This window comes from Carassius gibelio, chromosome A10, assembly GCF_023724105.1.
Source record: "Carassius gibelio isolate Cgi1373 ecotype wild population from Czech Republic chromosome A10, carGib1.2-hapl.c, whole genome shotgun sequence".
In the NCBI taxonomy this organism is placed as follows: Eukaryota; Metazoa; Chordata; class Actinopteri; order Cypriniformes; family Cyprinidae; genus Carassius; species Carassius gibelio.
In genome coordinates, this window is record NC_068380.1 from 16,975,282 (window position 1) to 16,998,034 (window position 22,753).

A 22,753-nucleotide genomic window follows, 5' to 3' on the forward strand; every position below is an offset into this window, starting at 1 on the left:
TCAAGAACTCTTTCTGATGAGACTACGCTTACTCAGCACTGCGGCGGGAAGTTCGTGAACATGTCATCAGGCCATCATATGCAGTGGAGTTTTGTGAGCGGTTTGAACTGCTGCGTCTAATCATTCTGCATCCTTGATATTAAGGGTAAGTACCTGTTTGCAATTAGAACCGTGGCATTTTAGACATGAGTTATAAGACACTGTGGCAATGTTTCTTATTTTCCCAGGCTAGAAGCACGTGTTAGGTTAAATACTGTGTGGCGGGGGGGCGTGGTTTAGCGAAGTCTGCAGCGGGAGAGAGAATAAGGAGACGAGCGGTAAGTGAGTGGTTTGGACAAAAATTATCATCACCTGTTTCTTGTTTCAGTAATTGGCGTGGAAAGAGTATAAAACGCCGGGAGAGACAGAAGCAAGCGAGAGAGAGATGGACTGCTGACCCGTACTGGAAACGGAAACCGGAAGGAGTAAAGCGAAAGTGTTTGAAAAACGTATCAGAATAGAAGTCACCATTTGGTGTTTATAAAATTTTAGTTCTTTTTGTTAAATAAATACGTCAGCAGTCCAACCGACCCCTTTGTCCTCTTCCTTTCCTCCAACAAACTTATTACATACTGTTTCTTCATCGATAAGAGTTTCACCTTAATGTTAGTATATCCGCTACAATATGTACATTTTTGTCACAATTCAATGCTTGCTATGCCTAACTATCAACTACATGACCTACGTTAAACCTGTACTCTACGTTACCCTAACAATGGGAGATAAAGTGAATGCAGAGTCGAACATGCCATGTACCTTTTTTTCTGTATGTAAGTTAATGTAGCAAATGTTAGTGTAATGTGCAATGTTTACGATATAGTATACCCAGTCGGGGTACTTTTACGTAACTTGGCCTATTGGTTAACGTTATATCTAGGGCTGGGACAACACGTCGAGGTCATAGATGACGTTGACGCAAAAAATACTTCGACGCAAAATATGCACATCGATTCGTTGACCTGTTTTTGTTTCTCTAAAAAACGTTAGCAAAACGTTTACCTTATGTGCGCTGAATATACGCGTTGGCCGGATCAACCATCTGTCCAACGTTATATATCCAATCCAGGGTTTTTTCTGCATTGATCTTTTTTTTTTTTAGCGGCTGTCAAAGCCTTATTTGATCGGTGAGTGATGTAGAATAGAATGACTGCTGCACCTGACAGGGGGCATACGAGAGAGAGCCCCGGCTGCGCGCGCACACTCACAGTCCTCAAACAACACGAGCGCTTCTTGCTCTCTCTCTCCCTTGTGCATATTAATCAAAATCATTAAACACGATAGAAAAAGGGTGAAACGCCAAAGTTTCACACGCGCTCGCACACTCACAGTCTTCAAACTACACCAGCGCTGTCTTGCTCTCTCTCTCTCTCTCTCTCTCCCTCGTGCATATTAACCAAATATGCGGAACGCCAAAGTTTCACGTTGGAGCATTCAGAGATTTTTTTTTTTCTCCATGAGAGGCTGCTGGCTCCCACTGTTAATTTTATTTTATTTATTTTTTTATTTTTTTGGGGGGGAAAAGCACTCTCCGTATTAGCTTAAAGCCCTCAAGTGTACATTGGTTACTGTATTCTTTCAATTGCTCTAAACAAGAATTTTGGGTGACCTTTTTTATTGAATGCTAGACATCAAGTTGTTGTTATTTTCATCTGAAATAAGAACTTTTTTTCAGTAAGCTAGGCCCTATGTGTTCAGTAAGCTTGTTTCAGTAAGCTATGTGTTTTCAAGGCTTCAAGGTTTTATTGAATGCTATCTCTATACAAGTGCAAAGTAATGCATTCTTAGTCAGTCTTTTATTTTGTCATTTTAAAAGCAATAAACATATATTGCAATGTTAAGGAATTCATGTTTTTTTTCATTCAGATATGTAAATCAACATGCATAAATTGTTAGTAGTCAGTTAATGGGGAGATAATCGAAATTGAATCGGTCTGAAAAAATTAATCGTTAGATTAATCGAAGCATCGAAAAAATAATCGCTAGATTAATCGTTTAAAAAATAATCGTTTATCCCAGCCCTAGTTATATCCGAAACACCAGAATCAATGTGCATGTCTCATCACTCTTTTTAGATATCGTATATCGTTTAAAGGGCTTTTTTTTTGTTGATTTTTTTTTTAGATTTAGTTTAATGTGCCAATGGGGGGACTGTTGTTGTTATTAGCTATGGCTTGGCCATTGTGTGTATGTGTATATCAGCAAAATATTACTTTAAACGTTAAATAACTAGACATTTCTGTCTTTTCAAGCATGGGTTCAAAATGCCACACCAGCTTATGCTTCCCAGCTTATTGAATACATTATGCAAAAATTGTCAAGTTAAATCTATGATGCACATGCAGTTGACCATATATTTGAAATGGCCTTACAAATTGCAATTAAAGTTATGATTCAGTAGGCATGCATGCTTTTTTTCAGGGGTTATAGTTATATAGTTATAAATATAAGAAACACTTGATATTTAGTAACAACAGCAAGTAGTGATAATTTTCTTTGGCACAGTTTTTAAAGTCAGTCTTTGAAATTAGGAGACTACGACTTGTTGTGTGTTTGTTTTCTGGCCTTAGCATACACATTAGGTTACATTTGTTGCAGTTTTGCTGGTTAACTCTTATACATTTATTTTTCACAACGGAAATGTCCTTTTTTTTGTACAAAAAAAAAAAAAGAAAAAAAAAGGCTACATCACAATATAAATCTGTCCCCATGCTCTTCTGCTGTGAACCTTACCTTTATTACATGGTAAGTAGTTTTTATTAACACTCACATACACATATGTGTATTTGACAGTGCAAGCAGTGTGTTTCAAAGGAGAATTGAAGGTACAAATTACTTTATATAAGCTTTATATAATTTTATAAACACTTTACTTTATTTAAGCATTATAAACACCATTCGTCCCCTTTGAATTATAAGGTTCTATCTGCGTTCTGAGCAATTTTGAGATATTGAGCTTAAAAGTTTTTGTGTGTGTGTTCCATAGACTTCTGTAGTTAGAACCTTTTTGTTTTATCAATAAAAAGTCCCAAAATGTACACAACTCAAAAAAAAAAAAAAAAAAAAAAAACATCACTTAATGTTAATAAGTTGTCACAGAATAAGAATATGTGAATAACTTAATTTTGACAAAAATGTCAGATAGAACCTTATAATTCCAAGGGGATGCATTGTTTTGGAAGAAGAAATCATTAAGATTCTGAATATTTAAATTGTCCATGCACATTTAAGACATGAGCAGTACTGAAAACTCAAGTCAGATCTTATACTTTTAATAAAAAAAAAGATGTGCCACCACTGAAGTTTGAGTTAATCTTGTCCCCACCCCACAGGACGACACTATACAGGAGCCTGTGTCATCAAGTATCTGTGCACCTATATGAATGAAGACCCTGAAAAACTAGTGAAGGCATATTTGGTGAGTTGATGAGAAAATGCTATTTTAAAAGGCCATATATTCTATACATGGGCCGTGTTTTTTCCTGTTTGCTACAACAAATATGTGACATGAGAGAACAACTTTATCAAATTACTGAACTGGACCAATTGTTCATTTATAGGAAACTGATGGTACATTATGACAAAGTAGCTACTTATGTGAATTGGTTTATGCACTAAACCAATTATTTTAGGGGCCTAATTTACATAACTGTGTACACCCATACTAAATATTTAAAATGATCTGAAAGGCAGCAGAGGCATGACACAAAACTAAAAAAAATAAACTGCATCAGTAAACTGTACATGCATGCTTATGTTTTATTGCAGTGCATTATATTTTATGATATTGGTTAAGCCACCTCATTCATTTTAAATATGGTGGCCAAATAAAATTATAACAATCTTATAATACAATGGACTGCAATAACACTCCAGCACCCACTGTGACCTCAGTAATAAACATATAGTATAATTATCACCTTTCTGACAGTTTCAAGTTGAAATTGAGAAATGATAACCTTGTTAATGTAGAATTCACAGCAGCGCTCCTGTACCGAACTGAAGTTTACTTCTTGTAATGAATATTTAAGCTCATTTTTGTTTGTAATCTTTCATGTTTTCCCACAGGATTTAGACATTGAGTCACAAAGTACCATGGCGCAAACTAATGGGAGTGTATGTCATGAAGGTAGGAGCACTGCCTGATGATGATCCACAGGACACTGGTGTCCTAACTAAAGGTGTGGAAGTAGCATTGTGCAGGCTTGTGCTCTGTTATTTGGGCTGATGTACTGTTTGAACATGAGCTACTCACCAGAGCTCAAATGCACTTTTGAAGTCAATGCAATGGACAGAGGTTGTCATCCAAGGCATAGCTCTGAAAAAAAAAAAAAAAAAAACTTTTGAAGTAAGCTTGAAAAAGACAGAAAAGTTAAACAAAAATGCACTTGGAGTTTCCTCATGTATATGGATAATTTTATTTATTTTTTGCCACAGTTCCTCCAAACATGCTACTGGAGCAATTGAGCTTGAACAGGACTGGTGTACTTCAGGAAGATGCACATTTGTAGTTTGATGGAGAAACTTTTTTTTTTTGTTATCCATGGCACAGTTCCTTTAAACAGGGTGCCGGAGCAAGTGAGCAGAAGCAGTTGTTACACACTTACAAATATTTTCTGGGAGTGATTTTCTTATATTCAGATGTAATGCAATATGGCAACACTGGTAATTTAGAATTATCTACATTTTCATGTGATATCATACAGCTCAAATCGATACTCACAATTGTTTGTTTTATCTTATGTTCATTCATGTTTATGTTAGAATGTTGTTTTGTGTGTGTGTGTGTGTGTGTGTGTGTGTGTGTGTGTCAGGCCACGGGTTACTTTTCCCAGGCACCACAGCATAAATGGCTGCCCACTACTCAGTGTGTGTGTTCACAGTGTGTTCGCTGCTGTGTGTGCACTTTGGAGGTGTTAAATGCAGAGCATGAATTCTGAGTATGGTTAACCATACTTGGCTGTATGTCACTTTGTCAGTTTGTCGCTTTACAATATCCTGAAAAGGGTGGTGTTACAGTAAAGTCCTACAAGCACTGTTTGGGGATCTGTTTTCTCAAGAGCCTAGATGTTGTCAGCTTAATGTTCCTTATACTTTTGTGTTACCAACACTCAAATGGATAGAGGACTTAAAGTGAAGAAAGTGGTTTAAAATTTATTGGTGCATGTTAAAGCCTAATGAAAACATAAATAGTTTTTCATGTTTCCATGCCACGCTGAATTGAGGCATAATTAAAGCAAAAGGAGCCCCTATACCAAGTATTGAGTACATGTAGCTACAGTAAAAGAACATACTTTCCAGAAGGCCAACAATACACTAATTTTTTTTAAATTATTATTATTATTATTATTATTATTATTGGTCTTATGAAGTATTCTAATTTGTTGAGATCATCACAATTAAAAGAACCAAAGGCTTAAACTACTTTAGTCTGTGTGCTGTGCATTGGATTTATTTAATACATGAGTTTCACAATTTGAGTTGAATTACTGAAATAAATAAACATTTTCATGACATTCTTATTAATTTAGAAGCACCTGTAATATATATATCTGGCACGTTGAACAAACATTGTATCTCAACCTATACAAATATCAAAACCTCATGTCCAAATTACTAAAACTTACACTAAACATATAATAACTAGAAATATAAAAATAACAGCTAATTAAAATTATTTATAAATGATATGATAGTATATAAATAGTGCTAAAATATAATATAAACTGTCTATTTAGCTTTGTATGAGGGCCAGACCAAAATTTTGTGTCATGTTTTATTCACCAGTCTACTTATAATGATTACTTAAAATTTCAAATAAATAATTTTAAAATAAAAACTAAATCTAATAATTTAAAAATAAATAATACTAAAGAAAGATATTTAAAACATTAACATTATTTGTTTACATATGACAAATGGAATTTAGGGACATCAGAGAACTGTTAACATGCAAATGAGTTGTTAAATTATTCAGATTAATTTAAAATAGCAGGGGGTCAATCCTCCTCCCTCTCCCCCTCCTCCTCCTCCTCCCCCTCCTCCCCCCCCTCCTCCTCCTCCCCCTCCTCCCTCTCCTCTCCCCCCCCCCCTTCCTCCCCTTCCTCCTCCTCCCCCTCCTCCCCTTCCTCCTCCTCCCCCTCCTCCCTCTCCTCCTCCTCCTCCCAGCTACAGAGCTGCTCCACTGTTTCACATTCACACCGAACTGGATGCAGATATGCTAGAGAGCTCGTGCTGATGCTGGATGACACTGTGGACTTAAAATGAATATTCTGCCGGTACTCCTCGCTGTTCTGTGTAAGTACTTATTCTAACATGTAGGTTTATTTGTATTACAATATAGTCATACTGTAAAATTGAATGACAACAGTGCTGAACTTACAGTTGAAGTAAATAAGTCCAAACAAGCTCTGTCCATTTGAGAAAGTACTTTGTGATGAAGGGGTTCAGTGTGTAAACATTTTATTAACAGTTTTAGCCTTTTTGTTTCCTTTAAATGGGTTCACTGTATAAACTATAATGAACATGTTGAATTTGATAGGTTATTTTATCATACGTAGTAGTTTGGTATTACAGTATGTTTTGCTTTTTGACAACCAAAAGGGTTATTGGGTGACATTTTTTATATATATAAAATATATATAAAAAAAATTTTTTTTGAAGTACATTTCTATATGATTTTAACATTCTGCTACACAAACATTTATTTGAGAGTTTATAAATTAAACTTTAGCCTATAGCTCAGTCTACTCATTTATGTATTTGGGGATATAGCTATGCCCAGGTAACAGGGTTGACAGTTTTAGCTGTTATTAACTGAAGGATCTAAGAATCATCAAATGCAAGTGGTTTGTTTGGTTCACAAGAGCAACCATACATTTATGTTGTGTTTTACTTTCTTTTTTTATATTCATTTATATTAATTCATTCATTTTTTTTTATCTCATTTAATTATATAATCATTTATAATAATCATGTTAACCATTTATACTCTAATTGCATTGATTCATTAATTGATTATTCATTTAAATTATATTACTTATACATTTATATTATTTTTACCAGTATTGTTTAGTCTTACGATGAATGAGAGATACTGTAAGAGGGAATTTTATGGAAATTCAAGGTTAATGGGATGTTGTAATGAAGCAGTTTGGTATAATAAAACTTGCTGGATTTGTGTTAATCAGATGAAGTTAGAGCATTGAAATATACTAAGACTAAAATAAACTCTGCTCCTTTTTATCATCATCACTTTGTCCCCTGCTTCTGCTCAGCTACTTGGCTGATAGAAGACTGTTAATAAAGCTTTGGGTACCAGTCAAACACTGGTTTTGGGTATCAGACAAGACTTGTTGTTAACTGATTTTTGGTAGTATCTGGCGGCTGGATCTGATATTTCTGGCTTGGATTCATGATCTAACATAACACTGTGCTCCAAGTCTGGAAAGTAGTACTAAATGTTTATTAAACAGAATATGTAATACTTTATTGAGTTTTTTACTGTACATTATCAAGGTAACAGATTTGCCTATTTAAGACCATCCCTTACATTAGCAACACAGTTATTGAATATTGTAAAATGGAAGTACATGAATCAGTTTGATTGATAAACTGAAACTGTGCAGTTGATTTTAGTTCCCATTATGCTTTGCACTGGACTGAATCAAGAGTGTTGTTGAAATTAGGTGTAATGATTGTTGAGTAAAGGGAAAGAGCTCTTAGTGTTCTAAGATCAGCTACATTGGACATTAAAAAGCTTCCACTTCTGTTTTTGTGGTTTCCATCATGTTTAAGATTAGCTCTTGTGGTCAGCGTGTCATTTGATGTCTGTAGACTGTGGTATATGATATGATAGTATACACTTGTGTGCACAACATCCACACACAGCAAGCAAAAGCTCAGCACCTTAACACAGTGTCAGGCACGTGCACACATAGACATCAAAGGGGGCTTGAGCACCTGCCCTTTTTATTCCTGGAGAGAAAGTGCCCTTTTTTCTGGGGTGCTTTTTTTTTTTTTTTTGAAAAAATAATATATATTCCTGTTTGCGCACAGCTTCCCTGTCAAACAAATATATTTATTGAAGAATAGTATATCTAAATATCAGGTCAGGAGTTCTGAAGCGCTCATTGATAATTTGACACAAAATATTAAAATGGATTGTATTGATTTAAACCCGATTGTATTGCTTACGCTAAAGAAAATAGTAGGCCTACGCTCCGTCTCTACGGTTAGAATCCTGTGAGTCCATAGCAACGCTCTGTTTTTCATGGCAACGGTCTGTTATACTCCGAACAGCGGTCTGTTATACTCCGCACAGCGGTCTGTTATACTCCGCACAGCGGTCTGTTATACTCCGCACAGCGGTCTGTTATACTCCACACAGCGGTCTGTTATACTCCGCACAGCGGTCTGTTATACTCCGCACAGCGGTCTGTTATACTCCGCACAGCGGTCTGTTATACTCCGCACAGCGGTCTGTTATACTCCGCACAGCGGTCTGTTATACTCCGCACAGCGGTCTGTTATACTCCGCACAGCGGTCTGTTATACTCCGCACAGCGGTCTGTTATACTCCGCACAGCGGTCTGTTATACTCCGCACAGCGGTCTGTTATACTCCGCACAGCGGTCTGTTATACTCCGCACAGCGGTCTGTTATACTCCACACAGCGGTCTGTTATACTCCGCACAGCGGTCTGTTATACTCCGCACAGCGGTCTGTTATCAAGAAATAACAGACCGCATTCTACATTGGAGATCAACCAAGCCATGTAATAAAATAAGTTAATAAAATAAGAACGTCCCCAGTTAGTTAATGACTTACATCAAGAGTCTTTCCCCCTGAAATTTAGAAATCTAAATTGGTGAATCTAGAAGAAATCTACAGATGCAAACCGATGGAGGATAGGCTTACACTCTAAAAAATTTAGTAAATCTGAGTAACTGCATCTGTACATTAATAAATAAAACTGAGTAGAAATAAGTTAACATTAAACATTAAAAATAACAATATTTATAAATTAACTTTTTATTTATGAACTTTTTTTTATTTCCTCTAAACCTTTATAAAATAGTATTCCATACAACCACAAATACATACATGACATTGGCTAAGTTTAATTCAAACAATCAAGTAAGATTTTCAGAAATTTTATTAAATTAATTAAGTTAAATATTTACTAAGCCACAGAATATTTTTTGAGTGTAGTAGGTTTAAAACAAACTCCATCTAAATGTGGATTTTGAAGGTTTTATTTGATGATGGTGATGATACAGTCCTCCCTCAAATGTGAAACTAAGTCCTTGTCAGTCATCAGTTATTGTGTATGTGTACATGCATAGCAATAATAATATTAATGTATTTGATTAAAACATTAAGGCAATTCAGTATTCTAATGCTTAGTTGTGTGAAGCTAAAAAGTTATTTTGCTTGTGAAACAAAAAGTATTTAAACAATTAATTTTAATCATGCTTACAGTGCAGGATTTAGAGTGAATATTTGTGTTGATTTAAAAGTGTTATGTGTTCTGATAACACCAAAATAATTAAAATGATGTAGTGCCTTGTGCTGCAAAAAAATAAACAAATTATTAGTAAAACACACCCCTCTGCTTGATGCAGTTATTTTGGTTATTCTAAATATATACCTGAAACTAGTAGCATAGAAAATGTTTTCAAAACATGCACATTGTGGGTTGGTTTCCTTTGCTGCTCTATAAACCTAGTGAATACTAAGGAGACCAGGGTTTCTGTGTGAACTGATTATTTTGTAGACATCTTTTGAAAATTAGAGTTTGAGGAAGATAAAATTAATGAACTTTTTTAATTATTTTTTTTAAAAAGAAAGTCAGTGTTGCGTTATTATATATATATATATATATATATACACTTTTTTGTTAAAAAAAAAGAAAAAAAATACGTAATTATGAGAAGTGCCCTTTATTTCACTTGAGCCCCTGCCCCTCAAAATGTCTGTGCACGTCCCTGCACAGTGTTAACCATAAACCACCTCTTTTAGATATACAACATAGCTGCACATTAAACACTAATCATTGTTTCCATTTATTCAAAATCACAAGTACGGTTTAAGTTTAGATAAATGTATTCAATTTTAATCGCGGTAAGTTAGACCAACAAAAAATGGTATGAATGCTGTTTGTACACTACTTATTTATAATTAATATAAGTAGAATGAACATGATTACATATGGGTGGAACTGATGAAATGTAACTGAGCTCATTTGAACAAAAACATTGACTGAAGGTCAATGTACCAAAAAAAGCGCGTATAAGGGTTTTGTGTACTGATGATAATGTCATCAAAATGATCCCTGTTCACACAGATCCATGAAAACAGTTAAAAACACTGTATTTTTCATGCCAGGCCAGTGATGTCACTTATAGAGAAACACATACTTAAAAATAACAGTTCTTGCATCAATGGTTCCACGAAGAACCATGGAACCTTTCCATTCCTCAAAAAGTGCTTTGTAGTGGAAAAATGTTCTTTAGATTATTAAAATGTTCTTCACAACAACAAAAAAAATAATTCACTGTTACGTTTTTACTATTTAAAGGCTGACTGGTTGTCTGTCATTTATTATTGAATGGAGATCTTACATAGAAGACATTCTATGATTTACTTCTTTCATGCCTATGGATTGTGTTACATTTTTAGCAGATCCCCAGTTGCCATAGCATAAATGGCTGCCCACTGCTCTGGGTGTGTGTTCACAGTCTGTGTGTTCACTGCTGTGTGTGTGCACTTTGGATGGGTAAAATGCAGAGCACGGATTCTAAGTATGGGACACCATACTTGGCTATATGTCAAATCACTTTCACTTAAAAAACAAAAACAAAAAAACATTTTGAAGATAAACAAAAACTAGATGAACAAGTTAGGAGTTGTTTAAAGATGTACAGGGAGCTTTGACTTATCAGATGAAAACCCTGCTCAGGCATGTTTCTATATTTTCTGAGTATCTAAATCAACTCAAAGTCATCTGAACACTTTCTCGTTGAATTGTGAGCATAAAGTATACTGCATGTGTGTGTATATACTGTATATGATACATGATGTGTGATTAATTGTGTGTTGTGATCTGTGATGCACATCAAATTTGTAGAAATTACTCCCAAAATATATAGAACTGCAAGAGCTTAGAGAGCAGACGACTCCATCATAAACCAATCAGTCTGTGCAGCCCCACTTCAAAGCCAACGCATATGCCAACTTGTCAAATCGTTCACCAAATTCGTTTATAACATGGATTAAGAAATGAAATGCTGCTGTGGGTTGATCAGAGATTAACAGCTCTGCTTTGTCTTTATATTCTGGTTGGCCAAACTGAGCAAAACAGGCAACATTGTGTCTAAAATAACTCAATATTAACTTAATGAACTGTTGTATAAGATTAGTATCACATTTGCACAAGTGTGATATTGCACTTAGCCTACTACTTGTGTGATATTTCTTAACTATGTGATGTAAATATGATACACAATCTCAAACGGGTGTTTTACCCCACATCTTGCATTTTAGGGATATTCTCTACGCTCCATCATGCAGTAAGTTGTTGCTCTGTCTCATATTAGTCATCAATCAACTTTATGAAATGACAGATGATCCACATACTGTAGGTGTGGGGCGGGGCAAGTGCGTTAAATGTGTTAATAATTTTTACGTGTTATTTTTCATAATTAATTTATATAATTAACGCGTTAAATTGTGATTTTTTTTATTTTTGAAAAAAATCTCTGATCAAAATTAGAGAACACTTACAGACACTCCCAAGTTATTGGTCTTAATATGGTACCTAGTTTTAATCTCCTTAATTATATGACAAACCCTGTTTAACTGGCAGCATTTCTTCAATTTATATTGAGATTGCAAGATGGCGGGATGCTCTGTGGTGACTGAAATTGACAGATTTTTTTAATATTGCAGGTTTTTAAAATGACACTAATTCTTTCAAGCCCCCCAAAAAGGCTGGTTGTCCACGTAAGACAAATGCACGAAAAAACAGGATAATGCCGAGACTCTCAATGGGGAATCGGTTCAACACTGCACTGCATTGCTTGCCAGTTCAGTACTGAACAGTGCTGTGAATGGTGGAGGAGGGAGTGTCATGGTTTGGGGATGTTTTCTGCAGCAGGAGTTAGGGCTCTTTTACAGCTACATGTCAGAGTGAATACAAATGCTTATCAGAACCTCCTTCAGGAACATGCAGTTCCTTCCCTACAAGTATCTCTCAATCAGCCAATTGTCATGCAAGACAATGTCCCCGTTAACACTGCAGAACAGGTAAAGCAGTTCCTTGAAGCTAAGAACAATGAAGTAATTCTGCTGACATTTGATTATTCTAGTTAACTCTTGATTTTTATATTAACTCATTCGTTCGGGTGCTCATATTGCTATCGAGGAGACAACATAATATACTAGAGTCCATAATTACCGAGTAAAACAGAATAAAATCATAACATGTAACAGTTTATTATTAGTCAGGTAAATATGTATTCTGCCAATAATATATCCAATTGAAACATATCAAATCATATCATTATAAAACATAAAATTCTCAAAGATTAATCTAAAAGTAAAATATGCATACCTGACCTTAAAAAATACATAGTATGAAGTGAAGAGACACACTACACTATGGGCTGTCTGGCTACAGAATCGCCCTGATTCTTTTGCTGCAATTGTTTTAATACCTCAGACCAAGACAAATATCCCCCAAGATGGAGACAGGTCCCAAGCCTGGGTGATTTTACAACTCAATAGAAAAAATAGGTAATTTACATGGAGGACCCTGGGAAGGGGCACTCCTATTACAGTAGGCAAAATATCTCTTAACTCTTAGGATCTGTATTATCTTTTAATCTTCTTTTGTAAGATTGAGACCATTTTACCAGTTGCACTGAGACATTTCAAATGATACCAGACATGACTTTTAGTTCACTTTCAATGACATTTAGATGTAATAATTTTGAGCTGATTGAGTAGAAGGAAGCATGGGTGAAGGGATTTATAATGAAAAAAATGTCCAGAAGGGAAGGAGGTCTCCTGCACCTTCACTCTGTGTGTTACGTAAGACAGTAACAGGATGTAAATGCAAAGCGTAGTTTATTATTTCAGCACAAAGATCAGATATGACGAAGTATCACAGAAGCACAGGTGGGCGGACATGGGGGAATGGTGACGCAGGGACTTTAATGGACAACGGATGGTGGTGCTCAGTCCAGTGATGATCCCTTGAATGATTCCCGGTAAGTGAATAATCCTCGTGACGGTGCTCGGTGATCCAGTGCTGAGTGGAGATCCAGGGAAGAACTATAACAACACGGGGACTCCAACTGATTAATACAGACACGGGAACAGGTACAGAAACACATCGGGAAGAACAACGATCTGACAACATGAAACACAGGTTACTGAACTTATAAAGGGAACAAACAATTGAAACCAGCTGGTGCTGCTGATCATCGCAGTGACCACGCCCACAGACGGGACTAGTGTGGTGACACCTCTGGATGAAGGTGTGAGCGGAGGGGACCATTATCCATAAAGTTAACTTCTGCCCCCGAATCCAGTAATGCCTGGGTGTCGTTTGTGTTTGTTGCCCACCTTAGTCTTACCGGAAGGAGAGTAGATAATGATGGTGAGGATGAGGTCTTCTCGGCGGAGATCCCACTCGATAGTAGCCTCATAGTTACTACCGGGCTTGATCTTTTAACGGGCACGAGTGGATGAAGTGGCCCGCCCTCCCGCGGTATAGGCACAGTCCTTGGGATCTCCGCCATTCTCTCTCCTCCCGGGAAAGCCGAGCTCTACCCACCTGCATGGGCTCAGGGTCGTAAAGGGGACTGACCGTATCCAGGTTCTCAGTACGTCTGGTCTCCGCGCCGCGAAATGGATGGTCTTGTTGGAAACGGCCCATTCTGCTCAGCCGAGCATCCACTCTAAGTGCTAACTCAATCAGTCCATTGAGACTAGTGGGAAGGTCCAGCATATAGATTTCTCTCTGGATACGGTCAGCCAACCCATGCAGGAATCTGTCCCACTGTGCCTCCTTGTTCCGTCGGCACTCTGCAGCCAGGGTGCGGAACTGGATGGAATATTCCGACACCGAACCGTGACCTTGGCGGAGATCGGCAAGTAGTCTGGCCACCTCCCTACCCGCCACGCCCGATCGAAAACCCTCTTTATTCTCCCACACCGCCGTTCCCCAGAGAGCCGCCCTGCCGGATAACACTTTCCCAATTGCCCCACGGGGACAATAAAGTTCTTTTACTACTTCTTGGATCGTTCCTGATTAAATGTCTGAGGCTGTAATGCAAAGTGCATAGAACATCGGTTCAGAAAAGCTCTGCAAAACTCTGGTTCACCTGAATATCCTTCTGGTGTCGGCAGTCTCGGTTCTCGCCGTGGCTGCGGCTCTGGAAGAGGGGGCGGAGTTGGCGGTGTGGGTGGCGTAAAGTGGAAACTCTTAGCTGTTGTATCTGTTGGGTGAGCTCGGACACCTGCGTCACAAGCGCTTGGACCGTCCGTCCTGTGAGAGAGATGTTCTCCTCTTGGGTGTCCATTCTAGCGATGCTTCCAGCTGCAAACTCGTCCCACGTGGTAGCGCCTGCTACATCCATGATGGGTCAAATCATTCTGTTACGTAAGACAGAAACATGATGGAAATGCAAAGCGTAGTTTATTATTTCAGCACAAAGATCAGATATGACGAAGTATCACAGAAGCACAGGCGGGCGGACACAAGGCAGGGGGGATTGGTGACGCAGGGACTTCGATGGACAACGGATGGTGGTGCTCAGTCCAGTGATGATCCCTCGAATGATTCCCGGTAAGTGAATAATCCTCGTGATGGTGCTCGGTGATCCAGTGCTGAGTGGAGTTCCAGGGAAGAACGACGACAACACGGGGACTCCAGCTGATTAATACAGACACGGGAACAGGTACAGGAACACACCGGGAAGAACAACATGAAACACAGGTTACTGAACTTCATCGCTGATCAGTGACCACGCCCACAGACACACACACACACACACACAACAGCACGCTAGACGAGAGAGAGTGAGTGAATTCATGAACCGTGACACTGTGTCCCGAAGATGCCTGTGTATGTTTTTGTATTGTCTGTTTCTCAGGAGATCAAAGTATCTCAGGTTCTTTCATCCTTACATGTATATTATTCTCTAATTTTGAGCTCCACTCTGTGTGTGTGTGTGTGTTTTAACATATTCTCAATTACTGTGTATGTAAATGAATTTAGTATCTATTAAAAAAAATTTAGCCAATAATTTTGAAACTTTTCTTGGAAATGGTTTAAAAGTTTAAACCCATTTGAAATAAGCACACATACAAAGATTATATTTTAAGAACTTCCCGTTGAACTTCTGGAAGCTGATTCCAACTCCTGGCGGCATAATAGTTGAAAGCAGACTCCCCTTGTTTTGTGTGAACCCTTGGAATTTCTGACTGTTTCTGAGTGTTCTGTTAGGTTTATAATCAGTAAGCATATCTGCAATGTATTTAGGTTCTAGACCATTGAGTGATTTATAGATGAGAAAAAGTACTTTAAAATCAATTCTAAATCCATAGAGGAGACATTAAACTAGTCCATCCTGCTGGTGATAAAGGCATGAATAAGTTTCTCCAAGTCTTGACTGAAAACAAGACATCTTATTCTTTCAAGGTTTTTGAGATTATATTATGCTGATTTAGTTACTGCTTTGAAATGAATCGAGTGCATCGTTAGTTCAGTCAGACCACAGAGGCATAGGCTGCGACTAGCTGATGTGGTCAACTGTCAAATGACTCCAATCACTACCATTCTCCAATTAGATATAGGACATATATACTTGGCACTACTGCTCTGTAAGTACTGTATGCTCATATGGCTTGCAAGGCTTGAACTGCTTGCAAGAGCTATCGCTCACTCAGGAACTAATCAGATGGCGAATCTATCTCCAAAGAAGCGTTAGAATCAGGATATTTTGACAGGATTCCCATAGAGTATCTCACCAGATTTCATGTCGTGAACTTAAGCGAATTTGCTGCCTTATTTGTCAAGCGATGGACTGAAAGTGATACGAGTACTTGATATAAACACTTTGCCTGTGATTTATCACGAAAGTTGTACTAATACGACTGACCCAATAACTTTACACAAGATCTGCTTCCCCGCTGGAACAAGCAAGATATTCAAGAAGAATCAGAGCATCCACGAACAATTGGCAATTTCACCTTTAATTCATCTCCGGATGTCTTCACGAAGCTAATCAAAGTTTCTTTCATTTTATTGCCTAGTGCTATGATGGCAAATATGCTTCAGGCATTGCTCCTTGTCCAAGGCTAATGGTTCAGTTATGTTTTGCTAGGCATGCTATCGTATTACCACACCAGTAACACTACCAGTTAAATATACCCATGAGCCTTGTTAATCGGTCAAGGCTGTCGATATGAACAGTCAGCTGCTTAAGGCTCATCTATTGGCGACGCTTTCATAAAACTTATCAGACTATTTCCAACACACTGTGTTTAAATCAGTGATCTGCTGTTGCTCAAGCTAGTGTATCGATAAAAGGTGCTTAATACTAAATGTACAGATCGGAAATTTTGCTCGTATCAATGCTAAAACATTATCCGAACAAGGGCTAATGCTGTTGCCTAAATTCGAGTACTGCATCTCATTCCATCTGCCTACTTAATGCCCTGTCTTTCATCCCTTGTTTGTCAGATCATTGTTTGAGGTCCTCTGTGCTGCATGTCTGTCTCCCTCCTGTTCAGCGTTCTTTCTTGTGGGTTTGTTCCGGTTCCGTGTTCACTGTGGATTACGTCGTCACCACCTGGACATTTCATCATCCATCACCAGCGCACTCAACTCACCACCTCACCAATCCTGTGCTGTCAGAGGTTCCTGCGCCACATGGCATCAGCTGAAGCCTATCTCATTCATACTGTCAATAAGCCATTACTTGCATTTTGCTTCCTGTCTTCAATTCCTGACACTATCAGGGTATTGGGACTGCTTGCTTGTTGAGACTTATCTAGTGTCCAGTCTGCTGTCTAAGTGTGCACATGATCAAACGGTCAAGGCTTTATATTTGTCCCGTTCGGCTGTCGTACAGTTGTGTTAAGATCATGCTCTCACTGGACTGGACTCTCTCGAATATCATCATCATAAATAGCAGAAACGATGTAAACAAGGATTCATTCATGGTGTAGTCCGTGAGATGCAGTGGAATCATCAGACATTAATCAGGAATGTTTGTTGCTCAGTTCTGTACATTTAAATACCAAACTATGCTACTAAAATGACCAATTGAAAGATTTGTGAATATGACGTGTCATTCCCCAAATAAAAATATAATCAACATTAATCGTAATTGTGACTAAAATCAAAGGACATGCAAATAAATGTAAGGACGTTCATACAAACTGTTGTACCGGTCCAAATGTGAGGCCTGATGGCAATTTGGTGATTTTTGTTTAGAACAATGCAAATTGCTAATGTGCCTTCAAAAATCCAAACGATTTACAAAGTAAGGTGTGTCCGTGTTGTATATGTATGTGGTTTAACTAATGTAAGAGTATGCATGTAAAAAGGTAATTTACCACAGCTGTAAAGTGCTTGAAAATTGAAATGTCCTTGGTAGTGCTTGAATTTTACTTTTGAAGGTGTAAGAACCCTGGTGTACTATGTGTGAACAACAGGGGGCGACGAGGACTAATCATCCTCTAAAATCAACTTGAATCACTAGTGAGAAGTTACTGGCTGCATCCGATACTTTAGGCAGCTGACTCGCTGAGTATCAGGCATTAAGTGCGTTCGACTTCACACAGCACTGTGCAAACCGATTGCAATCTGACTTGAAGCAGTGCATGCCAGTTAGAAATTTTGTCTGACTTGACACCGCCTGACTCAGCTGCTGCAGTTTCTCCAGAATGACTGTAGGAGCGCTGATGACGACACAGCTGTTTCACGATTGGCAAGATTCACCACATGACAATGACGAGTACAGAAAGCAAGTCCATATCAAACGCCTGTCTGCATCCTGGCAGGGAACCACGTACTAGTCCGGTCGGACAACATGACAGTGGTGTTCTTCATAAATTGCCAAGACATATTTTGGACAGTCGGAACAGCTCTTTGTATGCTTCAGAGGCCGCACCACGGTTCATTCAGTCTCAAAGCCGAGGCTATCCAGATGGATGGTAGACATTATAGCTCTTGCTTACTCATCCTCTGGGCTCCAATGTCTGATAGGAGTTAGAGCACACTCCACAAGGGGAATGGCCTCCTCATGGGCGCAATTTATCTTAATGAGCGGTGCCTCTGTTGGAACCATCTCTCTCTGGTTTACCTTCATGCTGTGGCTTATCTACATATCACATACTATTTAAAAAAACAGAGGGTAGGAACATGCTATGTGGAGAGAGGAGAACAAGGATATAAATATAATATAAATATCCATACCAGATTTTGTTCCACTTCCTTATTCTTGTTTTGCTTATAGTGTTGTTGGTTTAATGTTTTAATGCTGTTATATTTTCTAAGATAATAGACTTATGATTGCATGTCTCTACAGGTTTCAGCATAATGCAGGATAACACTCAGGGTTTTAATGTTGGGATTTCGGGAGCGAAGATCTTCTCAGTATCAGCAGAGCAGTTTGGTTACTCTGTTAAACAGTTCAACAACAGTCAAGGAAAATGGTAAGATATATAAAATATAATTGAATGTGTTTTTATTTTATTTATTTATTTAAATAAACTACCATTGTTGTTTTTAAAAGAAGTCTCATATTCATCAAGGCTGCATTTATTTAATAAAAAATACAATTAAATATTACTATTGTGAAATATTTTTACAATATAAAATAACTATTTTCTAATTTAACATATATTAAAATGTTATTTATTCCTTGGTTTCACATTAAAAGCATGAAGGCTGTCTTTATAGATGCTATAGTGAATTTCAAGTTTCGTCTTCCGCCACATCCGCTCTGCTTTTCTGCATTGTCTTTTCATAGTCTGAACTGCTGTTGATCTTCTCCAAACTGATTTCTGTCTGTTTGTTTTCTTACTGACTATTATAGGAGCAATATCATCAATAACATTCTTAACTTTTGAGTTGAAGGAATAAAGGAGAATATCAACAGAGTCTGCAGAAATGCTTGGTGTTAAAGATATAGCCTCCATAAATAGTACACTTGTGTTCTCGTTTATGCATCTCCTTCTGACAGAGACCGATGTAGAGTATCAGACCCAAACCAGACAAATTAAAGAATCAATCAGGACTGTGGTTGAAACACGAGCCAAATTCCTCAGAAAGGCAACAGGAGGTTGTAAATCATTCCTAGTGTCAGTGTCAGAGTCAGAAGCAAGATAACCAAAAAACTCTTTCACAGAACAGCTTTCATTAACACGACTCGAACAATTATTGACAATTTCAATTCAGAGAAGAGATTGTCAAATTTGGGGCAAGTAATCAAGATGCAACGCAGGACAGCACATGTAAACCAATGAGATCAGAGGTGTAGTGGTAAAAAAAAGAGGTGGGTAAACTATAAATTCTGGGTGATCACTTGGTGGTCACGGTAAGGTGGGCCACTGCCTACTGGTGTATGTGTATCCTGATGACATCACTATAGGCTATCATTTGATATTACTACCAAGGGTATCACTGGTTGTTCCCTCATATAGGTCACACAATCAATATTCAATTCATACATTAATCTAAGTTCTTGTTAAAGAGACTCAAGAAGGAATAATAAGGTTGAAATCTATAAAGTTTACTAAATGACAAAACAGAGAGAACAAAATTTTTTAAAAGGGACATAATGATTAGGGATTTGGGATTATTTTCATAGTCGATTAATCTGTTGAATATTTTCTCAAATAATCGGTTAGTTGTTTGGTCTATAATAAGTCAGAAAAATGTGGATCAGTGTTTCCCCAAAAGCCCAGGAATGGTCCTCAAATTTCTCGTGTTGTCCACAACTAAAGGATATTCAGTTTACTGTCACAGAGGAGAGAAGACACTAGAACATACTCACATTTAACAAGCTGGAATCAAATAATTTTTTACTTTTGTCTTAAAAAATTACTCAAACCGACTAATCGATTATCAAAATAGTTGTCGATTACAGTTTTTTTCCAATTGCTAATGTAGCAGATGCAGATTAATGACAGAAGGATGAATCTGGTGCCACATATTTTAACTGAAAGAAAACACACTTTCTTTAATTAACAGAAGAAAGACAATATAAGTTGCACTGTAGTTTCCACAAGTGTAATAGCTGCCGATATTAACAGACGATTTTGCTAAAAAAAAATCAATAAAACCAAATTAATATCACAACAGTGGCTCTTTGTCCACTTGAGTTGATGGCTTGCTAATGATATTGCACTGACGTCATTAACCGTGAACGGTTAGTGATAACATTAACTAGGTAGCGGTGACTTGAGTCATCGGCATGAATTTACCGTGAACCAAATTAACCTCAAAAACATGAAGTTTAGTACTGTTTTTCTCGAGCTCACTCACTTTGGGCTTGTAGCCGAGGCCGTTTGCGGGCATCAGGAGGAGGACTGCTGTCTTGACGGCACTTAAAAAAATTACTGGATGACCATTTTTGAATCTTGATGCAGTCTGTTGCGTGTCGTTCATGAGCTATTCGTTCATTTTAATATGACTCGGGACTACCGAGTTGTCTCAGAGAGTGATTCGTTTACTTTGTGGTGACCGCACATGTGAATTACGCAACATATGGGTTCTGAATCGACAGGTGAGGTCCGAGTCTTTTATTCTTCCTGTCAGTCACATAAGACGGAAAACAACGGAGACGGAAAGAGAAAAGATTAATTCATTTTGCTGAACGAGACTCAAAGATCCGAGTCAGTAAAATGATCCGAACTTCCTAGTAACTGGCAACACCGCAAGCAATTGGTCAACACTGACAGTTGCAGCGCAATATGAAAGACTTCGTCTTAGGTTTAACAACAAACAACCTATGAAACTAATATTGAACAATATGAAACTAAAACGACATAAGCTTAATTTAAAATGGCTTAGGAACTGTAGGCTATTTAGAGGTGGATAAACTCAATTTAGAGGTGGATAAATGCACTTTGGAGGTGGGTAAACGCTATTTCCGAATTTTGGGAGGTGCGTAAACGCCGTTTACGTGCATTTAGCCTCCACTACATCCCTGAGTACTGCACAAGATCCTTTGACTTCCCCCACCTAGCAGAACCAGACTGAAATTCCTAAAGGGACCTTTTAACCTCTGGTCCCCACAGAACATCTTTTGTCAGAGAATGGCACAAGAACTGTCTTTTAATGAACTCAAAAAGACTTATAAAGTCTTGAGAGTTTCGTGTTCTGAGTTAAGTTTTGTAACGCCGTGTCTTTGAGTCTGACCTCGAGTGCCCATTCAACTTCAACTAGCCACACAAATCCGCATGGTCAGACGACGCCCAACCACGGGCTTCCCAAGACGTCACTTCAGCGACTACTGAACTTCCAGCCAATCAGCGACATCGGGAAACCCCCTTTCAAAGACAACAAAGGAAACTCCCTTTACACAGGAGACGCAAGTAGCTCCTCCAGACTCACATTTGTACTGGTGTATCTAATATAATTTTAACCTCATTGAGGAACTCAATGCGAGGGCTAATTACGTGATTGATGGCTGTTCATGTCTATGCAAATTCACGTATTGCTGTAAACTTGGGATTCCACATTTTCATTCTCTTAAACTCATTCTTCCGTAAATTTCTATCTTCCTGCAACTTGTATGAATGTGTGAGTGCGTGTGCTTATGTGTTCTCAGATTTATCGAATAAAGCCTTATTCATATTGAAAAGAGAAGTATCTTGTGTTTTGTGCTTACAAGTTAATGTCTTAAACTGCCGATCTTGTTACTATGCTAATTACTAGTGTTTTCACTATAGTTCGGATATTAATATCCAGTGCAGATTTAATGTTAAAAAATATTTACCTTTATTTTTTGGTAAACAAATATTTACAAAAAAACTATTGATATTAACTATATTTAACAAAATTATAAATGCAACACATTTGTTTTCGCCATCCCTTTTTCATGAGCTGTACTCAAAGATCTAAGACTTTTTCTATGTACACAAAAGGCCTATTTCTCTCAAATATTGTTCACAAATCTGTCTAAATCTGTGTTAGTGAGCACTTCTCCTTTGCTGAGCTAATCTATCCACCTCACAGGTGTGACATATCAAGATGTTGATTAGACAGCATGATTATTGCACAGGTGTGCCTTAGGCTGGCCACCATAACAGGCCATTTTAAAATGTGCAGTTTTTCTGTATTGGGGGGGTTTGAGGGAGTCCAAAAATCAGTCAGTATCTGGTGTGAACATCATTTGCCTCATGCAGTGCAACACATCTACTTCCCATAGAGTTGATCAGGTTGTTGATTGTGGCCTGTGGAATGTTGGTCCACTTGCTGGATATTGACAGGAACTGGAACACGCTGTCATATAGACCGATCCAGAGCATCCCAAATATGCTCAATGGGTAACATGTCCAGTGAGTATGCTGCCATGCAAGAACTGGGATGATTTCTGCTTCCAGGAATTGTGTACAGATCCTTGTAACATGTGGCTGTGCATTATCATGCTGCAACATGAGGTGATGGTTGTGGATGAATGGCACAACA

At 37.9% G+C, this 22,753-nt stretch overlaps 1 protein-coding gene and 1 long non-coding RNA gene across 2 annotated transcripts in view; both read left to right on the forward strand.

Annotated features, from left to right (window-relative positions):
- The first annotated feature begins 904 nt into the window (after positions 1-904).
- On the forward strand, positions 905-6,039 carry LOC128021404 (uncharacterized). The gene is made up of 3 exons (XR_008185537.1): positions 905-3,454; positions 4,105-4,217; positions 4,474-6,039. It is a non-coding gene; the product is annotated as an uncharacterized LOC128021404 (long non-coding RNA).
- A 192-nt stretch (positions 6,040-6,231) lies between these two features.
- LOC128021401 (integrin alpha-2) overlaps positions 6,232-22,753 on the forward strand; it is a 46,175-nt gene continuing 29,653 nt past the window's right edge. The window contains exons 1-2 of the mRNA XM_052608532.1: positions 6,232-6,333; positions 18,645-18,771. Of these exons, the coding sequence (XP_052464492.1) occupies positions 6,300-6,333; positions 18,645-18,771 (161 nt within the window). The 5' untranslated portion in view covers positions 6,232-6,299. The remainder of the gene's footprint in view (positions 6,334-18,644; positions 18,772-22,753) is intronic.